The sequence below is a fragment of the Manacus candei genome, unplaced genomic scaffold (assembly GCF_025592945.1).
Source record: "Manacus candei isolate 608988 ecotype Guabito, Panama unplaced genomic scaffold, ASM2559294v1 h1tg000033l, whole genome shotgun sequence".
Taxonomy (NCBI): domain Eukaryota; kingdom Metazoa; phylum Chordata; class Aves; order Passeriformes; family Pipridae; genus Manacus; species Manacus candei.
In genome coordinates, this window is record NW_026138081.1 from 10200062 (window position 1) to 10220184 (window position 20123).

General features: G+C 42.9%; 2 protein-coding genes across 17 annotated transcripts in view; one reads left to right on the forward strand and one right to left on the reverse strand.

Moving 5' to 3' along the window:
• On the reverse strand, positions 1-1991 carry HARBI1 (harbinger transposase derived 1). The gene is made up of 2 exons (XM_051791695.1): positions 1313-1991; positions 1-769 (listed from the first exon to the last, which is right to left on the reverse strand). The coding sequence occupies exons 1-2, from the start codon at positions 1980-1982 to the stop codon at positions 393-395; spliced, it is 1047 nt and encodes a 348-aa protein (XP_051647655.1). The 5' UTR covers positions 1983-1991; the 3' UTR covers positions 1-392.
• Positions 1975-20123, forward strand: part of ATG13 (autophagy related 13) — a 24046-nt gene continuing 5897 nt past the window's right edge. The window contains exons 1-15 of one of the 16 annotated variants that reach the window (XM_051791652.1): positions 3159-3276; positions 5944-5994; positions 8411-8492; positions 9311-9391; positions 10056-10175; positions 10611-10657; positions 11235-11375; positions 12059-12099; positions 12643-12739; positions 13089-13187; positions 13914-14004; positions 16398-16496; positions 17622-17732; positions 18854-18987; positions 19901-20018. In XM_051791652.1, coding sequence (XP_051647612.1) covers positions 8424-8492; positions 9311-9391; positions 10056-10175; positions 10611-10657; positions 11235-11375; positions 12059-12099; positions 12643-12739; positions 13089-13187; positions 13914-14004; positions 16398-16496; positions 17622-17732; positions 18854-18987; positions 19901-20018 — 1248 coding nt within the window. In that variant the 5' untranslated portion in view covers positions 3159-3276; positions 5944-5994; positions 8411-8423. Of the gene's footprint in view, positions 2086-2568; positions 2979-3014; positions 3121-3153; positions 3277-5662; positions 5995-8410; positions 8493-9310; positions 9392-10055; positions 10176-10610; positions 10658-11234; positions 11376-12058; positions 12100-12642; positions 12740-13088; positions 13188-13913; positions 14005-16397; positions 16497-17621; positions 17733-18853; positions 18988-19900; positions 20019-20123 lie in introns of those variants that run through there. The other 15 variants (XM_051791651.1, XM_051791650.1, XM_051791653.1 and 12 more) reach the window with 15 other exon arrangements.

Sequence of the window (20123 nt, forward strand, 5' to 3'; positions counted from 1 at the left end):
GTGTGAAATGCTATTTAAAAATCAATCATAAGTGTTTTGGGTTACACAGTAGCATAGAATTGTTGCTTTGTAAAAAAGTGCAAGGTTTACATATTTTTCATCATTATCAAAGGCAACTTCCCAAATTTCTTCACTGATGTCACGTTAGTCATTGTTCTCTAAGTCAGGTAAAAGGGGAGCCTCTAAGTATCACAACAGTAAAACTTTAACAATTAAATTGCATCTCTGACGAAACTGAGAGAAGTTCAGAAATTCGCCTGAAATGAAGAGTGTAAAATTTCTCCTTGTCTCACATCTGCTTGGTCTTTACTGACTTAAAGAAGACAAAGGGGCATATCTGCTCTGGATAACTTCCCAGATGAACTGTTAGAAGCCTTTTCTCTGTCACAACATTAGCTAAAATGAGTAAGTAAAAGTTCCTGACGAATACGACAAGCTTCCGAGTCCACTGATTCCATTTGCTCATACTCTTCTTCCGGCTGTTCCATGTGTCCTGTGGCTGGCGAGGACCACACGTCCAGCCCGTGTTCCAGGGAGATGTTGTGAAGCACACAGCAGGCCAGAATGATGTGGCTGGATTTCTCTGGAGAATACTGCAGGGTGCCTTTGGACCCATCCAGGCAGCGGAAACGCGACCGGATGGTTCTGAACGTCCGCTCGATGATGTTGTGAGTGGCAGAATGGGCCATGTTGTACCGGTATTCCGCAGGGGTCTCGGGGATATGCAGAGGGGTCATCAACCACGTCCGCAGTAAGAAGGAGCTGTCACCTGTTAGCAGTGAAAAGGAGAAGGTTACACACCCACAGCTACAGATTTCAGCTCCTCACTGTCAGTTTTCTGGTACAGCAGATACAGAATAACTTATTTCTCTGGCTAAAACAGAAGGCATGAAAGGGCAACAATAACTCCAGTTTACAAATGTGACAAAGTAAAGGCATTCAGTTTTACTCAAGAAAATCCTGGTAGAACACATGGAAGAGTTTTAAGTGAATTCATTTACTGCATAAACCAGTGAAAGACAGCTGGACTGGGACCCTATGTAGAATTAAAAATTGCATAATTCAGCTTAGAAAGGTGTAAGATACTGAAAACAAGCTTTTAACAGAATAAATGTAAACTAATACACACAATAATCAGACAGTATAAAACACAGATTGGAAGTTACTGTTCTAAACTTCTAAGGTAAGGATTGTCCAAACTGAATCACAAATCTCAAAGCAATTGGCAGGAAAGCATTGAGGCTCTTGACTCAATAAGGAGACAATATATAGTAGACTTTCCACTGAGAAGAAGGAGGAAAAATTGGCTTACCAAGTAACCAGCCATCTTTACGTAGCTCAGTTTCAAACTGGCTTGTAAGGGCTGCCTGCTCTAACACTGTGCAGTCGGGCAGGCTGCCTGGCCAGTGCGTTTCTGCACTGAGGAGGACTCCTCTGGCATCACACACCATCAGGCAGTTCAGGGAATGGAGACCCTTTCGGTTCACATAGGACAGGTCCTCAGCATTTGGTGCTTTGATTGCCACATGGGTGCAGTCAACCACCCCAAGCACTCCTGGCATGCCTGCCAGCCCATAGAAGTCGTCCTTTAGGCTCTGCACAGTAGCTTCATCCTCAGGAAAGTGAATAAACTGTGAGGCTCTTTCCACCAATGCCTCAGTTACATTGGCAACACAACGGCTCATGGAGGCTTGACTAATGCCAATTGCATCCCCCATGCGAGTCTGGAAGGAGCCAGAGGTATAGAAACCCAAAGCAGCAAGTATTTGTGTCTCCGGACTGATGGCCCTGGACCGCTGCGTAGGGCGTGAGAGAGTGGCACCCAGAAGATCCACCAGGTAGTAAATGAATTGTCGGGGAAAGCCGTACGTGGATACTAGATATTCGTCTGTGACATCCTCCAGCTTGAAGCGATCCAAAGTCCTGTGTCCACGGCCATAGAGCAAGAGGTCGCAGTCAAGAACCGCGATAGGTACAGCCATGGCTGACGGCCAGGGGGCCCTGGGGCTCCTCCGTGACAGGGCTTTCCCAGAGGCTTCACCTGCATAAAGCAAAGGGGAAGGAGACTCAGAACAGTTGTTACTGGTGAGCTCCGTTACTATTTTCCTTTTACTCTGACCAGCCAGCAAACATCTTTACTTCTTTGTATCAGCTTTTAAAAACACAGGGGTGGCAGCAGGTGGGCTCACCGCGGAGCCGACAACTCTGCCCGGCGCTGGCAGGAATTTACCTCCCGTGGCGGGGGGGTGCTGGAGCCGTCTCCAGTGGCCGCCGCCTGGGTAGGACAGACACGAACCGCGGTCGGGGGGTCCCACCGGCCCAACGGGCGCTGCCCACGCCGGGCGCCCCTGACCCCCGGGCGGCCCGACCCCCGCGGGCTCGGCCCGGCCCTTACCCGCCCCGAGGCCGCTCCCCAGCGGTCCCCGCCGGCCCGGCCCCGCGTTCGCCGCGGTAGATTCGCCACAGCCAGAGACTCCCCCCGGGAGCGGCGCCGGGCGCTGCCCCGCTTGTCTCAACCCCAGCCACCTCCTGCCCCACCGGCCCGCGGTCCCGGCGCGGCGAGAGCAGGCGGGGACTGGCGGCTCTCTACGGAAAGTGCCGCCGCGGACACCCAGGCACCTCCCTCCTCCCCTCCCTCTCTTCTTCCTTCCTTCCCCCCCCGCCCGCAGCGGATGAAAACAAACAGCGGCGATGGCGGTGGTGGCGGTGCGGCGCAGCCCGCCGTTCTGAGGGCAGCGGCAGCCCCGGCCTGGCCCCCGGCCGCACGCCCCCGCCGGCGCTGAACTCTTGGCGAGACCCCGAGGCCGGCACCGAGGAGGAGAAGGGGCGCTGGCCGGAGCCCCCCGGCGGCCGCGGCGCTTGGAGGCGGCGGCCGCGGTCCCGGGGCCGCGCAGCCCTCCCGTGGCCGGGGCGCGGCGGGTGAACGGGCCCCGCGCGGGATGAGCCGCCGCGCCGCCAGCACTGCCCGCCCCGCGCAGGTACCGCGGGCCCGGGCCGGGGCGGGGGGAGCGCCGTGGGCCTGCGGGCGGCCCTTCGGGGGGAGCGGGTTGCGACGTAGACCTTAAGCTTTGGGATGCGGCTTCGTGTCTGCGTTTTACTTTGACTTCGCTGCTCGCGGAGGTCGGTTCCCGACAGGCTCGTGTCGGCTGGGCTTCGTTTTCCTGACGGCTGGTGGCTGTCAGTGGAGACTGGGGAGGACAGGGCCCGCCGGAATTTCTAAAAGTGGTGTCTTTTAAAACCTGTTGGAAATTTAAAGTCTGTTGGAAATAGTAGAAGGTGAGACCGCACACTCCACTGTGTAGTTTTCCTGTAACATGCGAGTTTTCTGTATGTTAGGAAAGATCAGGTTATTGTATCTTTCTTTCCTCTTGGAACTATGGTTCTTAGTGCATCGCCGGAGTTGTTCCCGTGGATTTGGTGAGAGTAGGGACCTTCCACGTCAGCAAACAGTAGAAAAGGGACGCTTTGGACTGAGCATACGAACTGCCTACTTACAAGTGTCAAGAGCGGTGTGACTAGGCACATAGCAAGGGGGAAAAACACAGTAAATTACTGCCTTAGCTGAAAATTAGTTTGCTATGCAAATGAAGTTTAGAGCATCTCCAAATTATTACAGAAGTGGCCTGACCTGGTGGACCCCTCCTTCTTGTGGCAAGAAATAAGTCATTCAGATGAGCCAGGCTATATTTAGGTGTCTGGAAGGATCATACAGGATCACTTTATTTTGCTTAAATGGTATTGTATAATCTTAACTTTTCTGAACATGTGTTCATACAGAAGTTGAGAGGTGGTGGTTATGTTGGCGGTTGTAGTACAGGCTATGTAGAAGCAGATTCTGGTTTAGTCTGTATACTTTGGCTTGACAAACAAAATGAGAGGATGGACCTTTGAACTGATACCATTTTTAGACCTTAGGACAGTACAGAAGGTAACTGCCAGTCAACAGGAATTACTTAATTTTCTTTCTAAGTCAGTGGAGCTGGCAGTGCTGGCTTTAATAAGATATTTACTAAGATGCAGAATCATTTATTGGTTATGAAGTAAATTTGTCTCCTGATCAGGAGGAGAAATTACCTCTTTATCAGTCAAAACTTAGTCATGCTTTTCATTTCATAAGAATGTTTATATTATGTGAAATAGTTTTTCTGCTAGAGTCTACTCTAATTGCCTCTTTAAAAAAATCCATGAACTTTAAAGAATTAGTGTGTCATACCTTGAAATTTAGAACTGTTCCCTCCCTCTCCCCACGTTTCTGACTAACCTACTAAGAAGGAAAAATGGAGATTAATTTTAAGTAATTGTAGGATAATGGACTTTGACTTGTAGGCCCAGCATTGAAACAGAGCACTGTCTTTATGGAGATCTTTTTATAGTTGCTTATTAACGTGCTTAAAATACCTGCTTGCAGTGAAGCTTCTTGGTCATTGAAGGGGTTGATTCTAGGAAAGCTTTCTTGGCCGTCAAGCCAGAGGCACTCTGCTAAAACCTTCAAAAAACTTCCATCTGCTTCTTGTTCACTTGAATGATTCAATGAACTTTTCTGAGCTTCTCATAGGACATCCTTGGAGATTGGATTTGTGTCCTGTATTAACAAAGTTCTGGAAGGGTGGTAGGGACAAGAGCCTGGTCTGGGGGGCATAGTTCAGGGAATGAACATCTGGGATGGAAGCAGTCCACAGCCCTCTCCTTACAGTGACACCCACTCTGGTTTCATCCCTAATTTCACTCTGGGATAGGAACCATGAGTAATTATTTTGCACTGATTTGAAAAGAAAGCAGGATGACTTTAAGTTGTAGCAGCCATGGCTCAAAGTGAAATGTAGGAGGTGATGGAAGCAGCCTACATATGCTTTCCCCAGCAGCATGAATAATGCCTGGTATGTGTCAGGTGCTTCTGCTCCTTTCCTGTTTATGTGCGTGTCAGACATGTACACGCTAAATTCCCATGTATGAAGCATGTACTATAATGTCACGGAGTTCACAGGTGTTCCTGTGCACCTGTTGTGTGCTGGGTTACAGGTATCTGCCAGCAGCGGGGCTGTTCCCGAGTTGGAGCATGGCATGCCGGTCACTGTAGTTCCTCTGGGATGTACCCAGGCATGAAGGGGAGGGCTCTTACAGTTCGTTGCATCATGCAAACAGCGCCACCAGCTTATGCTGATGTGTCCTTCTCCTTGGAGAAGGAGAGCGTAAGTAGCAGTAGAGTGTATAAGGCACTGCTTAAATGTTAAACTGTTGGAGAAACCTCTGCCTCAACCTCGTGAGAAAGAATAAGGCTTTAGTCAAAAGAGCCACGTGTGGCAGTTCTCCTTTCAACATCCATCTCTGATATTTCTATTCACAGCAAAGTGAAGACAGAGGCATGTAAATAGAAGCAACAGTATAAAAAGGAAGAGGGAGACAAAGCAAAAAGCCATGTGGACAAGATGCTTGTTTGTACCTATGAATACATCAGTTTACTGAAAGGATTACTTAGGTGACAGGAAATCAGTCATTTGTAGGTTTCTAACCTAGACCAAAGGTTATTTCCTTCTAGTTGTTATTCAGTGTAAAAGTAGTCAGCACGTTCCTCTAACTAAGCATATGCCCGAGTAGTGGCACTTAACAAGGAGCCATGCTGGCATTGCAACAGGACCTGAGAGGTTGAATGAGTTTGGTGGAACTAAGTTTACAGAATTTTCTTCCTGTTCTGGTCAGCTGTAGCAGGTAACCTGAGAGTACCGAAGAATTGTTGTAGATAAAAAGTTGTAATTCTAGCTCCATCTTGACTCTCATCAAGAATTATTGTAAAGGTGAACATTGTCCTAAGCCTTAGCAGGTGTCAGGCAATCACTAGAGGACCTTCTACAAAAATGAGGAGATGGCGGTCATCAGATGACAGCCCTTACCTTACACATTTCAGAAGCTGAGTTCCAAAGTCCCATTTTCTCCGTGAAATTACAGATTCCTGACAGGAAACCTTGGCCCATACTTTCTGCTCTACTTCAGGCTCTGGTGAGTCAACTGTTGCTGACATTTGAAGCTTCAGAGGTAACAGTATGAATTTCCAAATGTTTCATGAATGTTACAGATAATTTGAGATCTTGCAGGAAGAATCCAAATTCTGCTGCAGCAGGGCAGAACCATGGGGCTCTCATTCTTTGAAACCTCAATTTAAGACATACCTCTGGTGGCTGTGAGATATTTGGCTGTGTGGTCATTAGAACTAATTCGTATACTGCACCGAGAATCCTGCAGATGATCATCTTTGTTTCCTTTCCTAACAGACCAGTGAGCCTAAGACCTTCCATTAGTTTCCAAATGTTTTGTAAGAGTCAATATAAAAATTTTTTTCCAGCTGCATGAGGCAAGTGTGTGTGCTTCATTTGAGGGCTCTCCCACAAGATCAGGATATACTTTGTTGCCACTTTCTCCTGGGATTGCAAAGAAATGCCCTCTCACTTCTTTTCAAATTAAAAGCTAGTTTGATTTCTCTCGCTATTTAAATGTCAGCATTCTCTTTGCTGAGGGGGAAAAAAAAAAGTATTTTTTAGTGCAGTATTTTATCACCTGTATCAGCCAGGTTTTATTGTAAATATCGGATTTCCTCAGCCCTGACAGTGCTTCACTTAATGACTCAAAAGAATATTAACAGGTCGTTCTTGCATGTTTTATAGTTTGGTTTGGGGGTTTTTGTGTAGTGGGAAGTGTCTATACTAAAGGGTTATTTTTTTTTAATTTGGAGTGCTGCATCAATTAAACAGCACTTTAAGTGCTGACTTTCTTTTGAACCCCCCTAAGGTAGAAGAGGTCTGTAATGTCAGTCTACTGGAGGTAAAGGCAGGGAAAGAAAGTATAATAGTTTTGATGAGAAGGTTAAAGTATCCAAAGGATAATTTGCTAATGCATCCAATGTTGAATGGCTCGTGTTGTTAGTTCTCAGTTTACAAATTTATTTTTGTTTTTTATTTTACGCATTTATATTTTGTAACAAGAACTGTGCAGGACTGGGAGATGAATTATGAATATAGCCTAGGAACTTTTCAACCGTATTATATGTCCAACTTTCTTTTTATAGAGTCATTCAAAAAACAGCACTGTTCTGTATAAAATGCTCTATAAGTTGCAGTATTCTTATCTAGCAGCCTATCTTGGATGATGCTTCTAAAGCATTAGGCCTTTATTGCTATTAACTGAGACATTTTGAATAGAAGTCCTGCATGTGTGTGGTCATTAAAGATAATATATCTTCCATGTGAACATGGTTATTAGCCCCTTCGTCCTGCTAGGCTTTAATTTGTATAAATAGCATACCTTGCTGCAAGTTCAGTCTTTGCTTAACAATTGAACACTGAGTAACACTGTGCACAGCAGCTGCTCGTGCTCCCTTGACCTCAGATCGCCGACGGTTCTGTGAGGAGCAGCACGTTCCGTAAATACGTGGTGTTTGACAAGCTGCTTCAGGCTGATTAGCTCTCTCAAAACAGCAACAGGAGTTAAGGGTGAATTAATACTTGGAAGGCTTATGAGCAAAAAGTACAGTTAATGCTACTAATTAAGGCGTTCCTTTCCATGGTCTCTGTACGATTATTAACTTATATATGAAGAAACTGAGAGACAGAAAAATTGTGTTTTATCCTGGGCCATGTCACGTGATGGTGGCAGAAATCAGATTAGTGCCTTGCCCTGCCTCACTTCAGATGCTTTGCAAGTTCATTGTGTTGCTGGAAACAATCGTATTTGGAAAAACAAGTCAGTGTGAATGTGAAAGCTAACTATTTGTTATCAGAGCTTTCAGGAGAAATGAACAGAGGACTTTGGTCTCTTCCTTGGTAAAACTGTGTCTTTTCAGTTGATTGTAGGTAAATTTATAGCTGTACAGTTTTACTACAAGCACTTGTTAGAAGTAAAGAAGTGGCGTAGCCTGTTCCAGCAGTGGTTTATTATATAGATTTTAATATCTGCTGAAATATTGCTGAAATACTGTTTTTAGAATTTCATATTCAAGAAAACAATTTGGCTTTGTTTTGACCAGTGCTGATAGCTGAATATACATAATTTTTGAAGCAGAGACTGCCATGTCTCCTGGATAGCTTGGTATAGCATCCAGTCAGTGTAGGAGTGTTTTGGGTTTTTTGTTTGGTTTGGTTTGGTTGGTTGGGGGTTTTGTTGTTGCTGGTTTTGTTTTTTTTTAATTAAGGTAGCAAAATCGGAGAACTTGTAGTGAGTTTAAATTCTGAACTTCCTTTGTTGTTTTTTTCATTATTTTTATCTTTGCACTGACCAGGTGAACTAGTAGTGCGTGTTTATACCTCACACTCACACTCCAAAGTTCATTTCATTTGAGGTGGCCTCTAATGGCAAAAATATTTTGAAATGTAAACAGAAAGCTGAAGGAAGACTTCATTCCCAGACCTGTGCTGTATTTCAGATTGCCAGATGCAATGGACACTGATCTCAGTTCCCAGGACAGGAAGGACCTGGACAAGTTCATCAAATTTTTTGCTTTAAAGGTAACTTCTCCCCTTTGGACAAATGCCTCTTCTTTCTTGTTTAAGAAAAAGACCCAACATACTTGCTGTGGCTAGGGTTTGGTTTTCTTTTTTTGTTTTGCTGAAGACCAAAGCAAGAAAAGGTAATGTCAAATTTAGGAGATTTCTGAGAGTAACTGTTAAAACATCTTTTCCCCTTTTTTCTACTTCAAATCCTCTTTCATCCCCCAGAAGTGTCCTGCTTTAGAATCAGTCGTAGGCACTTCAAACCTCTGTCAACTTTGGGTTTCTATCAACACAAGAAACCATCCAGCTGCTAGGTGGTATCTTCTGCTGGACTCCACTCTTTCTTTCCAGTGTATCTCAATTTTCACATTGCATCCAAAAGCAATAATACCAGAATGTTCTTTTGAATTATGTTGATAAGTAACTATAAAATTTGGCCTCACTTGGTACATAGATGGCTTTGGTATACATGACAGTGGCTTCGGTATACATGTACAGATGCACTTGATTTTCCTTTTAGTTGTCTAGGTTCAGGATATAAATTTTGTTTCGTTAATACTGAAAACTGCAACTCCTGATAGCAAAATTGATTTGGTCACCTCATGTTATTACAGAGAAAGGTCAACCTAAAATGATTTTCTCTCTGAAATACATTTGCCTGTTACATGTAATAATTTAAATTGATTAGACATGAAGATCAGCGAAGCAAACTCTGCTTCTCCATATCCTGGTCAGCCCTTTCTTTTTTTTTTTACTTGAAACTTGTCTAACTCTGAACTAAGGGCTCTGCTGAGCCCAAAACATGAGTGTGTATCTTTTCCTTTATATTCCAGACGGTACAAGTAATTGTCCAGGCCCGACTTGGAGAGAAAATCTGTACCCGATCATCATCCTCCCCAACAGGTTCTGACTGGGTAAGGTCATGTTTTTTAAAGCAAATCCTTAACTCTGTGTGTTTGTGTGTGTGTGTGTGTGCACTCACACATGTGTGTGGTGAGAACACAATGTGACTGTTACAGTCTTGTGCAGACTATAATAACTATTCAAAGAATAGCTACTGTATTCAGTTATGTTCATTGGGGGTGTGGATATTTTTTGGTTGTTATTGTTCATATGCAACAAATCACTCTGGACTCTTCAGGGCTGAATAGAGGTGAGACAAATTGTGCCTCTCAGCATCTTCTGCCAGTTAAGGCATGTTTTCAAGATCTTCTGGGGTTGAGGTGATGAGTTATATTCTGTCAGAAGTTTGCAACTCTGCAATTCAGGACTTTGTAGTAATGGGCTTTATTAAAATTGAATAGACTCAAGATACTTTGTGAGTGAAGATAGCACTCAAGTGAGAGAAAAGGAGTGAATTTTTTATGGCAGTATCTAGAAAAACATTTGAATTAGCAGCCAAGGAAATATTTCCAAATATGAAGAGCCTAAGCCCAGCTGGAAATTTTCTGTTTCATAAATATTTCAGTGGTCGCTGACCTAGTATGTTATATATGGGTCTATGAGCCTCTCTGCAGTGTACTATTAGGCAGTTTTTCAAAGAAATAAAAAAATTGAATCATTTCCTTCATTTTGCAGTTCAATTTGGCAATCAAAGATATACCAGAGGTTACTCATGAAGCAAAGAAAGCCCTGGCAGGACAGCTACCCGCTGTTGGACGGTCTATGTGCGTGGAGATTTCTCTCAAAACCTCAGAGGTGAGAACTGAGTCAAAGTAGATGCCCTTTTTTGTTTGTGGGGGTTTTTTGACTTGAATCTTATATCACCCACCAGAGCACTTTTAGTCCAAGACAATGTGAAAATATCTAAATTTTATTAAGTTAGGTAGTATGCTAATGAAATGTATTGTTTAGCAGAAGCAATTCACTGCAAATATGTGAGGGCAAACACACAAATCACAGAGCAGCAAAATTTAGTTTCTTAGACCATGAAGAACTTAGCCATTCTGAGGAAGGTGTTCTCTCAGGTGATGTAATTGTGCAGTGAGACTTTCAGTGCACCTTTTCTGTCATTGCATTACAAGAAAGTGGGAGCCAGGAGACAAATCTTTGTTGAGAGGTGTGGCCATTGCTGATCATTAATGAGATGTGAAAAAGTTTGTGTTCTGAAATGAGCCTTTGTTTGGCATCCAGGGGGACTCCATGGAGCTGGAAATTTGGTGTCTAGAAATGAATGAGAAGTAAGTGCATTCTTCACACATTTTTTGTGTATGTTTGTAGTTTTCAGCTGATGAACATGGGAAATGTGGCTAATCTGTGATGATCAACGAGCACATATTGGCTGTGTGGCCAGGAACACTTCAGAGGGAACTCCCCTTTGTGTAATGCACTAGTCAAACTGTTTAATATTGGTGTCGAGAAAGTAAACTAGTAATTTTATTCTTTTTTCATTCTTCCATTACAACTAGTATGCTTCTTCAGATAATGATGAATGCTTTTAATACTGAAAAGATATTTCTGTTTAATAGAAGGCTGCATGTATTTTTTCAGCACTTACTTCTACAACAGGTGACTAGGTTGAAGTAGGGCTCTTAGCTGGTTGGTCAATACAGGTAGCCACACTGGGGTTTTATTGTATCATTTTGGCAATAAAACTGACATTAAACAACCAGCCCAGACTAATTTTTATTTAAAATAAAATAAACAAAATAAAACCCAACCACAAATCAAACCACACAAACAAAAACCCAAAGCAAACAAAACCAAACAACTTAGTTGGGAACAAAAGACTAATTTTTTTTCCTTTGTGTTCTATAGGTGTGACAAAGAAATCAAAGTTTCATACACTGTATACAACAGGCTGTCTCTGTTGCTGAAGTCTTTGCTTGCTATAACCAGGGTAACTCCAGCCTACAGACTTTCAAGGAAACAGGGCCATGAATATGTAATATTGTACAGGTAAAGCAGAAATTTCCCATTTGAAACACAAACAGCAGAAACTCTAGAGTTGCACAGTGTAGCTGCAAATACAGTTACAAAGGGATGAGTAATAATAAATTATTTGGATTTAACTAATACTGAACAGTAAGAGAAGAAAACTTTGGGCTATGTATCACCTTATAGCTTCCATTGGAGCCATTGGAAGAAAAATTAAGCACAGGCTGTGAAGTGTTGTTTCCCTGCCGTGTTGGGAAGAGTAAAGATAATTGTACGTGAAAGCACTGGTTAAAGTGCTTATTAGCATCCAGTTCGGTGGCTGGCCTGTATCTGGTAAATGCCTATCTACACTGCACATACCTCCAGTGTGTACTTCTGCCCTGCTGCTCCATTTTAAAGATGCTTTATATCACTTCACATTTTTTATCTGAACTGTCGACTTAGCACAGAAGCTTAAAAAACTTGAAGAGAAATTTCGTATTAAGCTACCATTTTCTCTTCCTTCTTCTTTTTTACATGACATGTCCTCCTCTGAAGTAGCTGGAAGGCTTTTTTTGAGATGGGCATTCTAGCCATTTCTTTTGGGTTTTTTTCCTGAAGAGGAGAAGTAGTTTCAACCTTTCAACTCATAAAATTAAATTAAGACACGTATAGCATTATGTCCCCAATGCACCTAATAGCTTTTCTTTTTTCTTTTGCTTTAGGATATATTTTGGTGAAGTGCAACTGAGTGGCTTGGGAGAAGGTATGATTAGACAACACACAAACTAGAGCAGAACTGTTTTTCATACTGACTAGCCTTTTATTACTATTCCTAAGTGCCATGAGGAAAGTGTGAGGTTTACATATGCTTTTTACCTGGATCCGCCAGTGAAAGCTTGTGTCATAAGGTACTAAGTATAATGGTGGTAATTGGGCAAAGTCTAGGGGGATTGCCATTTTGACTCTAGTGATCCAGAACTGAAATAAGAACGTGGAAGTATGTTGTTAAGGGGTAGGACTGGTAAAGAAGATCATGATCTGCTAAGGAACAAGAAGCACTTCAGAACAATTTTTTAAGATAGGAAGATAACCAAGATAGGAAGCACCATAAGAAGTCTTGCAGGTGAAGCCTACCAGCAAGGCAGCCTAGTGCTGCTGCTTTGTTACGGGCTCTGTGTGCGTCTTTGGAATTCAGATTGCAAGGGATAGTGGAAACACTGTAGAAATAAGATAATGTGACCTTAGAATAGAAAAGTGCAGCATGTAAATAATCAGTGAAACTGATGGTCATTCCTTAACCTTACAGGTTTCCAGACAGTCCGTGTTGGGACAGTGGGTACCCCAGTGGGCACCATCACTTTGTCTTGTGCCTACAGAATCAACCTTGCTTTCATGTCAACCAGGTAAGAAAATGTGATTGTGCCAGAAACTGTTTTACAATAATCTGCTATTAAACCCCTCATATTCTGAGCCGCTAAATCTTTCCCTTCCGCTTATCCTTTCCTGCTGAGATTCTCCTTGATGGAGAATACTCTCTCTCATGCTTAAGTCTTGCAGCAAGGGGAGTATTTGGGTAGCCCTGAGCCAGGCTCTAGAACTCCAAATTGTTGATACCTGCCTGGAGTCACAGGACTGAATTGTAAAGATGCTCTGGTCCCATTAATAGACACAAGGGTTTTCTGTGAGGGCACCATGAATTGGGAAGAGAGTAGAGAGAAGAAGCAAATAACACCATTGCTTGTTGCCTTGCAGGCAGTTTGAGAGGACCCCTCCTATCATGGGGATTATAATTGATCACTTTGTGGACCGTCCCTATCCCAGCTCTTCACCCATGCATCCCTGCAATTACAGGTGAGGAAATACTGAGTTGAAGTTGTGGGCCATGGTGAAGGCATCAATTATGCCCAAATACAAAGCCTTTTCCACTATTTGCGGCTGCATGGGAAGGGACACTGGAGGATTAGTGTCAGTCATATTGACATGGTTGAGCCTGTGATGAAGGTTGACATTTTCCTCCTCATATCTAGAAGACTGAGTGAGCAAGCCCCAGTATTTTCCCAAAGTCCTTACAGGAGCACTTGGACACAAGGGATATTTAATCTTGGCTGCCTTAAGGAATTTGAAAGTGTAATGGTTAATCCTGCTGTCAGCTACGTGTCCAGATGCATGCATCTCCAGATATTTCCTCTGGGGGAAGATCAGAGTTTAATTTCTCTTTGTAGATGAGAGGTTCATCTTCTCTAAAATGTGTGTGAGGGCATTCAGATTGGGACCAGTGGTGTTGTTTGACAATGGTTGTTAACACCAAAGCCAATAGCATTAGCTGGTACAAGAAAAGCATTAGTTAGAAACACCTCTGGTTTTTTATGTGGGGGTAGAAGGCGAGCACCTGAGGAAAATGAAAGTTTTCATACCTTGTTTTCCTCAGTTCTGCCAAGTAGATGAGAGCCCTTCATAATTCTCCTTTCAACTCCACCCAAATACTCTCAATCTCCCTGCAGTGTTTGTCCCAGTGTGTTTTACTATTTGTTTGTTTCAAAGAATATTTCAGTTAGAAAACTTTTCTTGCTGCTTTAGAGCTGGTGAGGACAATGGTGCAGTATACCCCTCAGTAGAAGATTCCCAAGAAGTGTGTACCACATCTTTTTCCACCTCTCCTCCATCTCAGGTAAGAGAAACCAGGCTCTTCTTAATTTAGATAGAGCAATTGCTGTTAGAGTAGTGTGCATATTGCTACATCAGCTATTGTGCAGGCAGGCAGCCTCCTGCTGTTAATTAAAATTTAATGTATGGGTTATTTATGTCATTATACTCTGAGTAAAACCTAGTTAGACACTAATTTCAACAAAATTCGGGGGGACTAGAAAGACTGAAATACTGAGAAAAATTAAAAGATCCTATTCCTGTAGCTGGGCTGAGATGTGCTTGAAGAGGATAGCAGGGTACTTACACATTTACATTCTGATACTGCAGGAGGAGGAATTCAGGACATTGATGCCAGACAGCCTAATTGGGGGTAACAGACTGACATTGAGACAGAAACATTGAAATACCAGGAAAATGCTGGAGAAAGACTGAAAAAAAGACAAAAGCTGTATCTGTTGGACCATCTAAAAGTAGTTGGGGCAGCAGGAATAAGTATCAGCAAGAAAAAATTGGGTCATAGTATTGAACTGGGGACTTAATACTCTACAATTCCACCTACCCCTGCAAATTTCATTTAAGTTTAATTTTAAAATAAAGTGGCTTCCTTTTGAATATCAAAAACAGAAACTCCCAACTTCTTTTACTGTCCTGTGTATCTGACTCCACAGTTCTGTATTTTGAAGACTTGGCCAGAGTTGCAGTTATTCTATTGCTTTAAATATTCAGGAATGCCCTGCCCTGTTGTCCAGCCAAGCAGATGGCTCTGCTGATCTTTAAAGACAATCTAAAGACTCTAAATCTCTTTTGCTGTTGATGTGAAACATAGAATGAAGAATAATTGGAATGCTGTTCCACTGAAAGAATTTGCCATGGGTCTTTCTGCTGCTTCAGAGGAATTAGTGTGCCTGGTTTAGCAGAATGTATTCTGCTTATGAATGAGCTAGAAATGAGCCTGTCTTAGGAAGTGTGTTCTTGTCAAGTGGATTTTGGGTGACAGGGCATCAGGCAATGTTGAACTAATTAGCCAGTGCTCACAGTAAGTCTAATGGAATAAAGCTTCTCTTATTCTGCAATACACAGTTCAGGAAATGAGTTTGTGGCTGAGTTGTGTCCTGCATTTTCATAAAATGGGTTAAATACAAAAGGTTTCATAAGGAAATTTCCACTGGCTTGCTTGTGCCAGTGTTCCTTAACAGTAATAGTGAATGGAACTACATTAAAGTTGACATTTTGCCAGGGGTCATGAGCTTTGATGTCACGGAGGGGGAAAAGCTTTATGAAATCACATGAACCTTGAGGATTCACATTAAGTATGAGCCTACATTCTTGCTTTTCCTGTGGTTAATAGTTGCCATATGCTGTACCCTTATTTATAAAGCAACTGCCAGTCTTTATTATCACAGTTAGAATTTTAAGGCTGTCTTGGCAGAGTGGACTTCAAAGTAAATTAGAAGTTAATTAGAAGTTAATTTCTTTCTCCAGGTTTCTATATACAACTTAATATGTAGGAAAATACTGGGAACTGTGTGGTTTTCTAGGCAAATTTTTCAAATCTCTACCTGCCTTCTCAGTAAAAGTGAGGCCTAACCTGCATGGTACAAGGGAATAGTTGCTTCCTTCTCCCTGTGAGCTTGCATAGCATATCTGTGCATGTGTGTGTGTGTGTGCGTGCATGTTGTGAAGTAGCCCAAATTTCAGGAGAGAGTCTGGCCATGAATAATTCCCAGAAATGAAGCTGAAGCTTTCTTAAAAATGAAAACTGTTGGTAAGAAAATGACTGAGGGGAGGTATGGAGCTGAACTGGGTTTGAATTGCCCTTTTTGCATTAGTACCCTCTGTGAGACTGTTTACTTCCGCAGCTTTGCTCCTGTTGATGGAGTTCTCTCTTCACATTCGTGTGTTTGAATTACGCCATAGTCTGAGTACCCTTTATTCTAAGAGTGCAGCATAGACTTGCCAAGATATGATCCCTTGGAAAGCTGGAGGATAAGGAGTATTGGATGTATGGAGAGTCTTGAAATACATGTAATTTGTAAAATCAAAAAAAAATTACTTGACTTTTTCTGGCATCTGCTCAGCTTTCTCCTTGCTAATTGGCTGGTACCAATTATAACTAGCTGTGGAACAGAGTCCTGGCAGTTAGTTCATGTCAGGGTTTACTAAAATATTACCTGTGTTCAGTGGTTCACTCAGATTGGAAAACAGTCAGTTCTTTACTAAATGAATGTGTTCTGGCAGTACTGAGACTTCTCTATATGTAGGTGTGGCTGCTGCAGCCAAAACCTCTTCACTAGCATTCAGTTCATCCAACTCTTCATAGTTCTTCTCTGAAGTCCTTCTCTCTCTCTCTCTCTCTCCCCCCTCTCACTCTCTCTCTTTTCCTTGTTTCCTCTGTTTGTCTGTATCTGTGCACAGTGTGTTTTTACTGTCACAAAGGCACATTTTCAGACCCCTCCTCCTGTGGTGACGGACACCTTGAAGGTCCCAGTGATGGGACTGGCCTTTTCACATCAAGTGAGTTGTCAGTAGAATATACTATACATGGCCAGAATAGGGCTCTGGCATGACACAACAAATACAGGAAAGTACAAATTTGACAATGTGGAATGTTTGTTGTGCATGAGAAAGACTGGTGAACCCACAGTGGGCCAGGCACATTATTGAGACTGGCTTCTTACATGCCTTTGCAGATAAAGGTCTCCCAAAGACAGGATAAGCATCCTAAAAACACAACAGCTGTCCAGGATTGTTACTGAAAGACATAAGTAGTAAGGCACAGTTCTGAGTGTTTTCTGTTAACAGCCAGTGTCCCTTAAACCTTACAGTCATTAGTGCTCCACTCAGCTTAACCAGCCTCACATGAGTAAAAGTGCTGTTCAGTGCATTCTGACCCCTGTAAATTACATCAGCCTTGGTGCTGCTGGAGCTCACTGAGCTCTGGAAGAAGTGCTCCTCTTGAGCTCAAGCAAGCCAGAACAGGAAAGTTTATTTAACCTGACTGGGTAGATTTCTACCTGGGGTGTGTAAGGAATTTCTCCTAGGTTTCACTGGTTCCAACACTTCATTCCTAAAGCAATCTCACAAGGGTTAGCTTCCCAGTTCCCTTTACCTTGCACATTTATGGGACTCTGTATTCTTTCACTGAAGCTACTTGAACAGGTCTGGAAGATCAGCTGTTTTAATGTGAAATGGGAGTAGGTTCAAAAGTTGATAGTGTAGTTGCTTTGGGATGAAAAAGTATTAAATATTAGCTCTTTAGTAAGTTGATGATGGCATTCATGCTTTTCCCAGTATTTGAAACCAGCCTGTAGGCAGAGCTTCCCTGGGACTGGATGTCAGTCATACCTTGCTCAGCCTCCTCCTATGTGTGTAGGAAGCCAGTCTTGTTTTTCCTTTCAAGGCCCAGACTTAATATCCTGGACTACTGTCAAATAGTCCACTTAACAATAAGAACTTTTTAGAGCAATAACCTTCATTATTGATTCCACTGAATCAATGGAATCCTTCTGCCAGCCTGAAATGCTGTGCCTCTGACTTTCCTGTTCCTTCTTCAGTGACTGGTGATTATTCAGACTGTGGGGCATTCCCCTTCCTCTCTCCTCTCCCTTTGCCCTTCTTGTTTTTTCTCGTCTTTCTTAGCTTTCCAGCTCTCGTCTTTCCTATCAGCCTGCTGCCCTGGGAGTTGGATCAGCTGACATGGGGTATCCTGTACTCTTTGCTGGTGGCTTGCATGCTGCACACCCTCACCAGGTACTTGTAGAGAGTAGAACCAGCATGGCTGGTATTTGCAACCATTTGTGTCACTTGTACATCTGAGAGAGGCATTGAAACTAGTGCATGCATTGGTATCCTGTCTGTCAGAAATGAAAAGAATGTAAGGTAAATATAGAGAAAGCACAGCTTCCACAAGAGCTGGGAATTGGCTCCTCAGCATGCCCAAGTTTACTGGAGTAGGGGTCATGTGGAAAAACTACACTGAGAGAGCAGGCACCAGGCTTATTTGCCTGCACCTGCAAGTCACTGATTCCAAACTTTGCCTGTCTTACAGAGCTGCTGCTGCCCCTATAGCTGTGCAAGCACAGTTCTGTAGCCTAGACAGAGGATACACTGACAGTCCATATTGGCATATTTACATTCATTCATCAGACAAATAAGCAAAGTTGACAGAAGTCTTTTTCTGCATGTGACTTTGCTGCTACACCAGAGTTTTGCTGATAAGGTAATAACAGAATAGAAGAGTTTCAGTCGGAATGGTCCTGCAATGAGCATCCAGTCCAACTGCCTGACCAGTTCAGGGCTGACCAAGTTAAAGCCTGGGATTAAGGGCATTGTCCAAATGCCTCTTAAACACTGACAGACTGTGGCATCAACCACCTTTAGGAAGCCTGTTCCATGGTTTGAATACCCTCTCAGCAAAGAAATGCTTCCTAATGTCCAGTCTAAACCTCCCCTGGTGCAGCTTCAAACCATTCCCACGTGTCCTGCCACTGTATCCCAGGGAGAAGAGATCAGCACCTCCCTCTCTACTTCCCCTTCTCAGGAAGCTGTAGGGAGCCATGGGCTTGTAGCAAGAGGATATATTTTTTTCCCCCCACTCCTCTCCTTGAAGCAGAGGATCTATAGCCAGAGAGCTCTGCAGTGTAAAACAGGCCTGAAGTGGAGAGGAGTAGAGTAGGTAGGGAATAAAAAAAGTTTGTATTGTGGTGATCAGCTTCTACTTGACACCTCTCTCAGCCTTATGGGGTCTGGAGCCCAGTCATATGCCAAAAATCCCACAACTTGGGCCCAGTGTAATGGAATCTGCTTTGTATTGAACTGTGGTGTTTGTTTGATTTTGAGGTATCTAACTCAACCATTCCTCTCCATCTCAGTTGATTGGTCCAGGCAAAGAGGGGGGAGTTCCCCCAATTCCTAGCCAGCCAGCACATGGCACTCAAGCTGACCAAGAGAGGATGTGCACCCCACTGGATGGAGTCCACTACTCAGCAGCTACTCCTTCTAGTAGGTAGGTTGGTTTTAGATGATCCACCTCTTGTGCTAGCCCATTTATAATCCCTATTAAGATAAGACTTTTTGTTTTCCCCTTTTTATCTATTCTTTGTAGCATAACTACTGTCTTTTAATCCCCCAAAATAAAGTACAGCTTTCTCTGACTGGGGCTTTTTCAGGCTTTCTCCAAACAATGATCTTGCCCATCTATTTAAACCTGTTATGCAATGTAACATCCTTCTGTTATGTTAACTTTATTATCAATTTTATCTTTTTTTTTTTTTTAAATCTCTCTGCTAGTTTTGCTGATTGTAAAACAAGATGAAGTGAAGTTCACAAATGAGTCTTAAATGCTAAGTAATCCTCTTTCCATAAGACTAAACCATTTTTTTTTGTTTTAAAGTTCTGAATACCTGTGGTAGGACCCCAAGCAGGTCTTAGAAGTAACTAATAGCCATGCAGTGAGAATTAGTCATACTGGGAGTGGCTGTTGCAATGTACTAGACTACTGCATTTGTAAACTGAGTGACAGATACAATTCTGGTCCTTGCCCTCACTTCCTGAGAGATCTGTGACTGAAAAATCTGTTTTACTGAAAAAAATAAGTGATGAACAGGAATTGTTATGAACATGCACATTCTGAAGTGTAAGGTCCACCTCCAAAAAGAAAAGCTTATTTCAGTTGGCAGCAACTTTTCATTCAGCTAAATAGTTTTTGTCCATCTTTAAACAAAAATCTTGATTCCACAAGTGTCCACTCTTCTTTGGTGCTCATGACTGAGGAGGAAGGTGTGGCACAACGGTTCTTCTTCCAGTATTAAGAGTAAACCAAGAAAAATGAAGGAGTCTCATAAAGCATGTGATTTGTCTATAGATTTGTCTGTATTGTTTGTGCCATGAGTCACTAGTTACCTATTTTCCTCCCCCAGTGAGGACACAGAAACAGTATCAAACAGCAGTGAAGGAAAGTGTGGCTCCCCACATGACCTTTTGGAAACCATCTTTGTCCGGAAGGTGGGAGCTTTTGTCAACAAACCCATTAACCAGGTAATGAGCAGTAGATCTCAAGAGGGCACCGTAATACCCTTCTTCTTCCATCTGTTCCTATACAGAGGAGCAAAAAGCACCTCAATGCCAGAGTAACCCCAGAGA

Bases quoted from the DNA above. Each gene is read 5' to 3' on its own strand.
- HARBI1 (XM_051791695.1), bottom strand. From the start codon at position 1,982: ATGGCTGTACCTATCGCGGTTCTTGACTGCGACCTCTTGCTCTATGGC. The intron at 770-1,312 runs GTAAGCCAATTT...CACTGCTAACAG, and splicing joins TAAAGATGGCTGGTTACTTG to GTGACAGCTCCTTCTTACTG.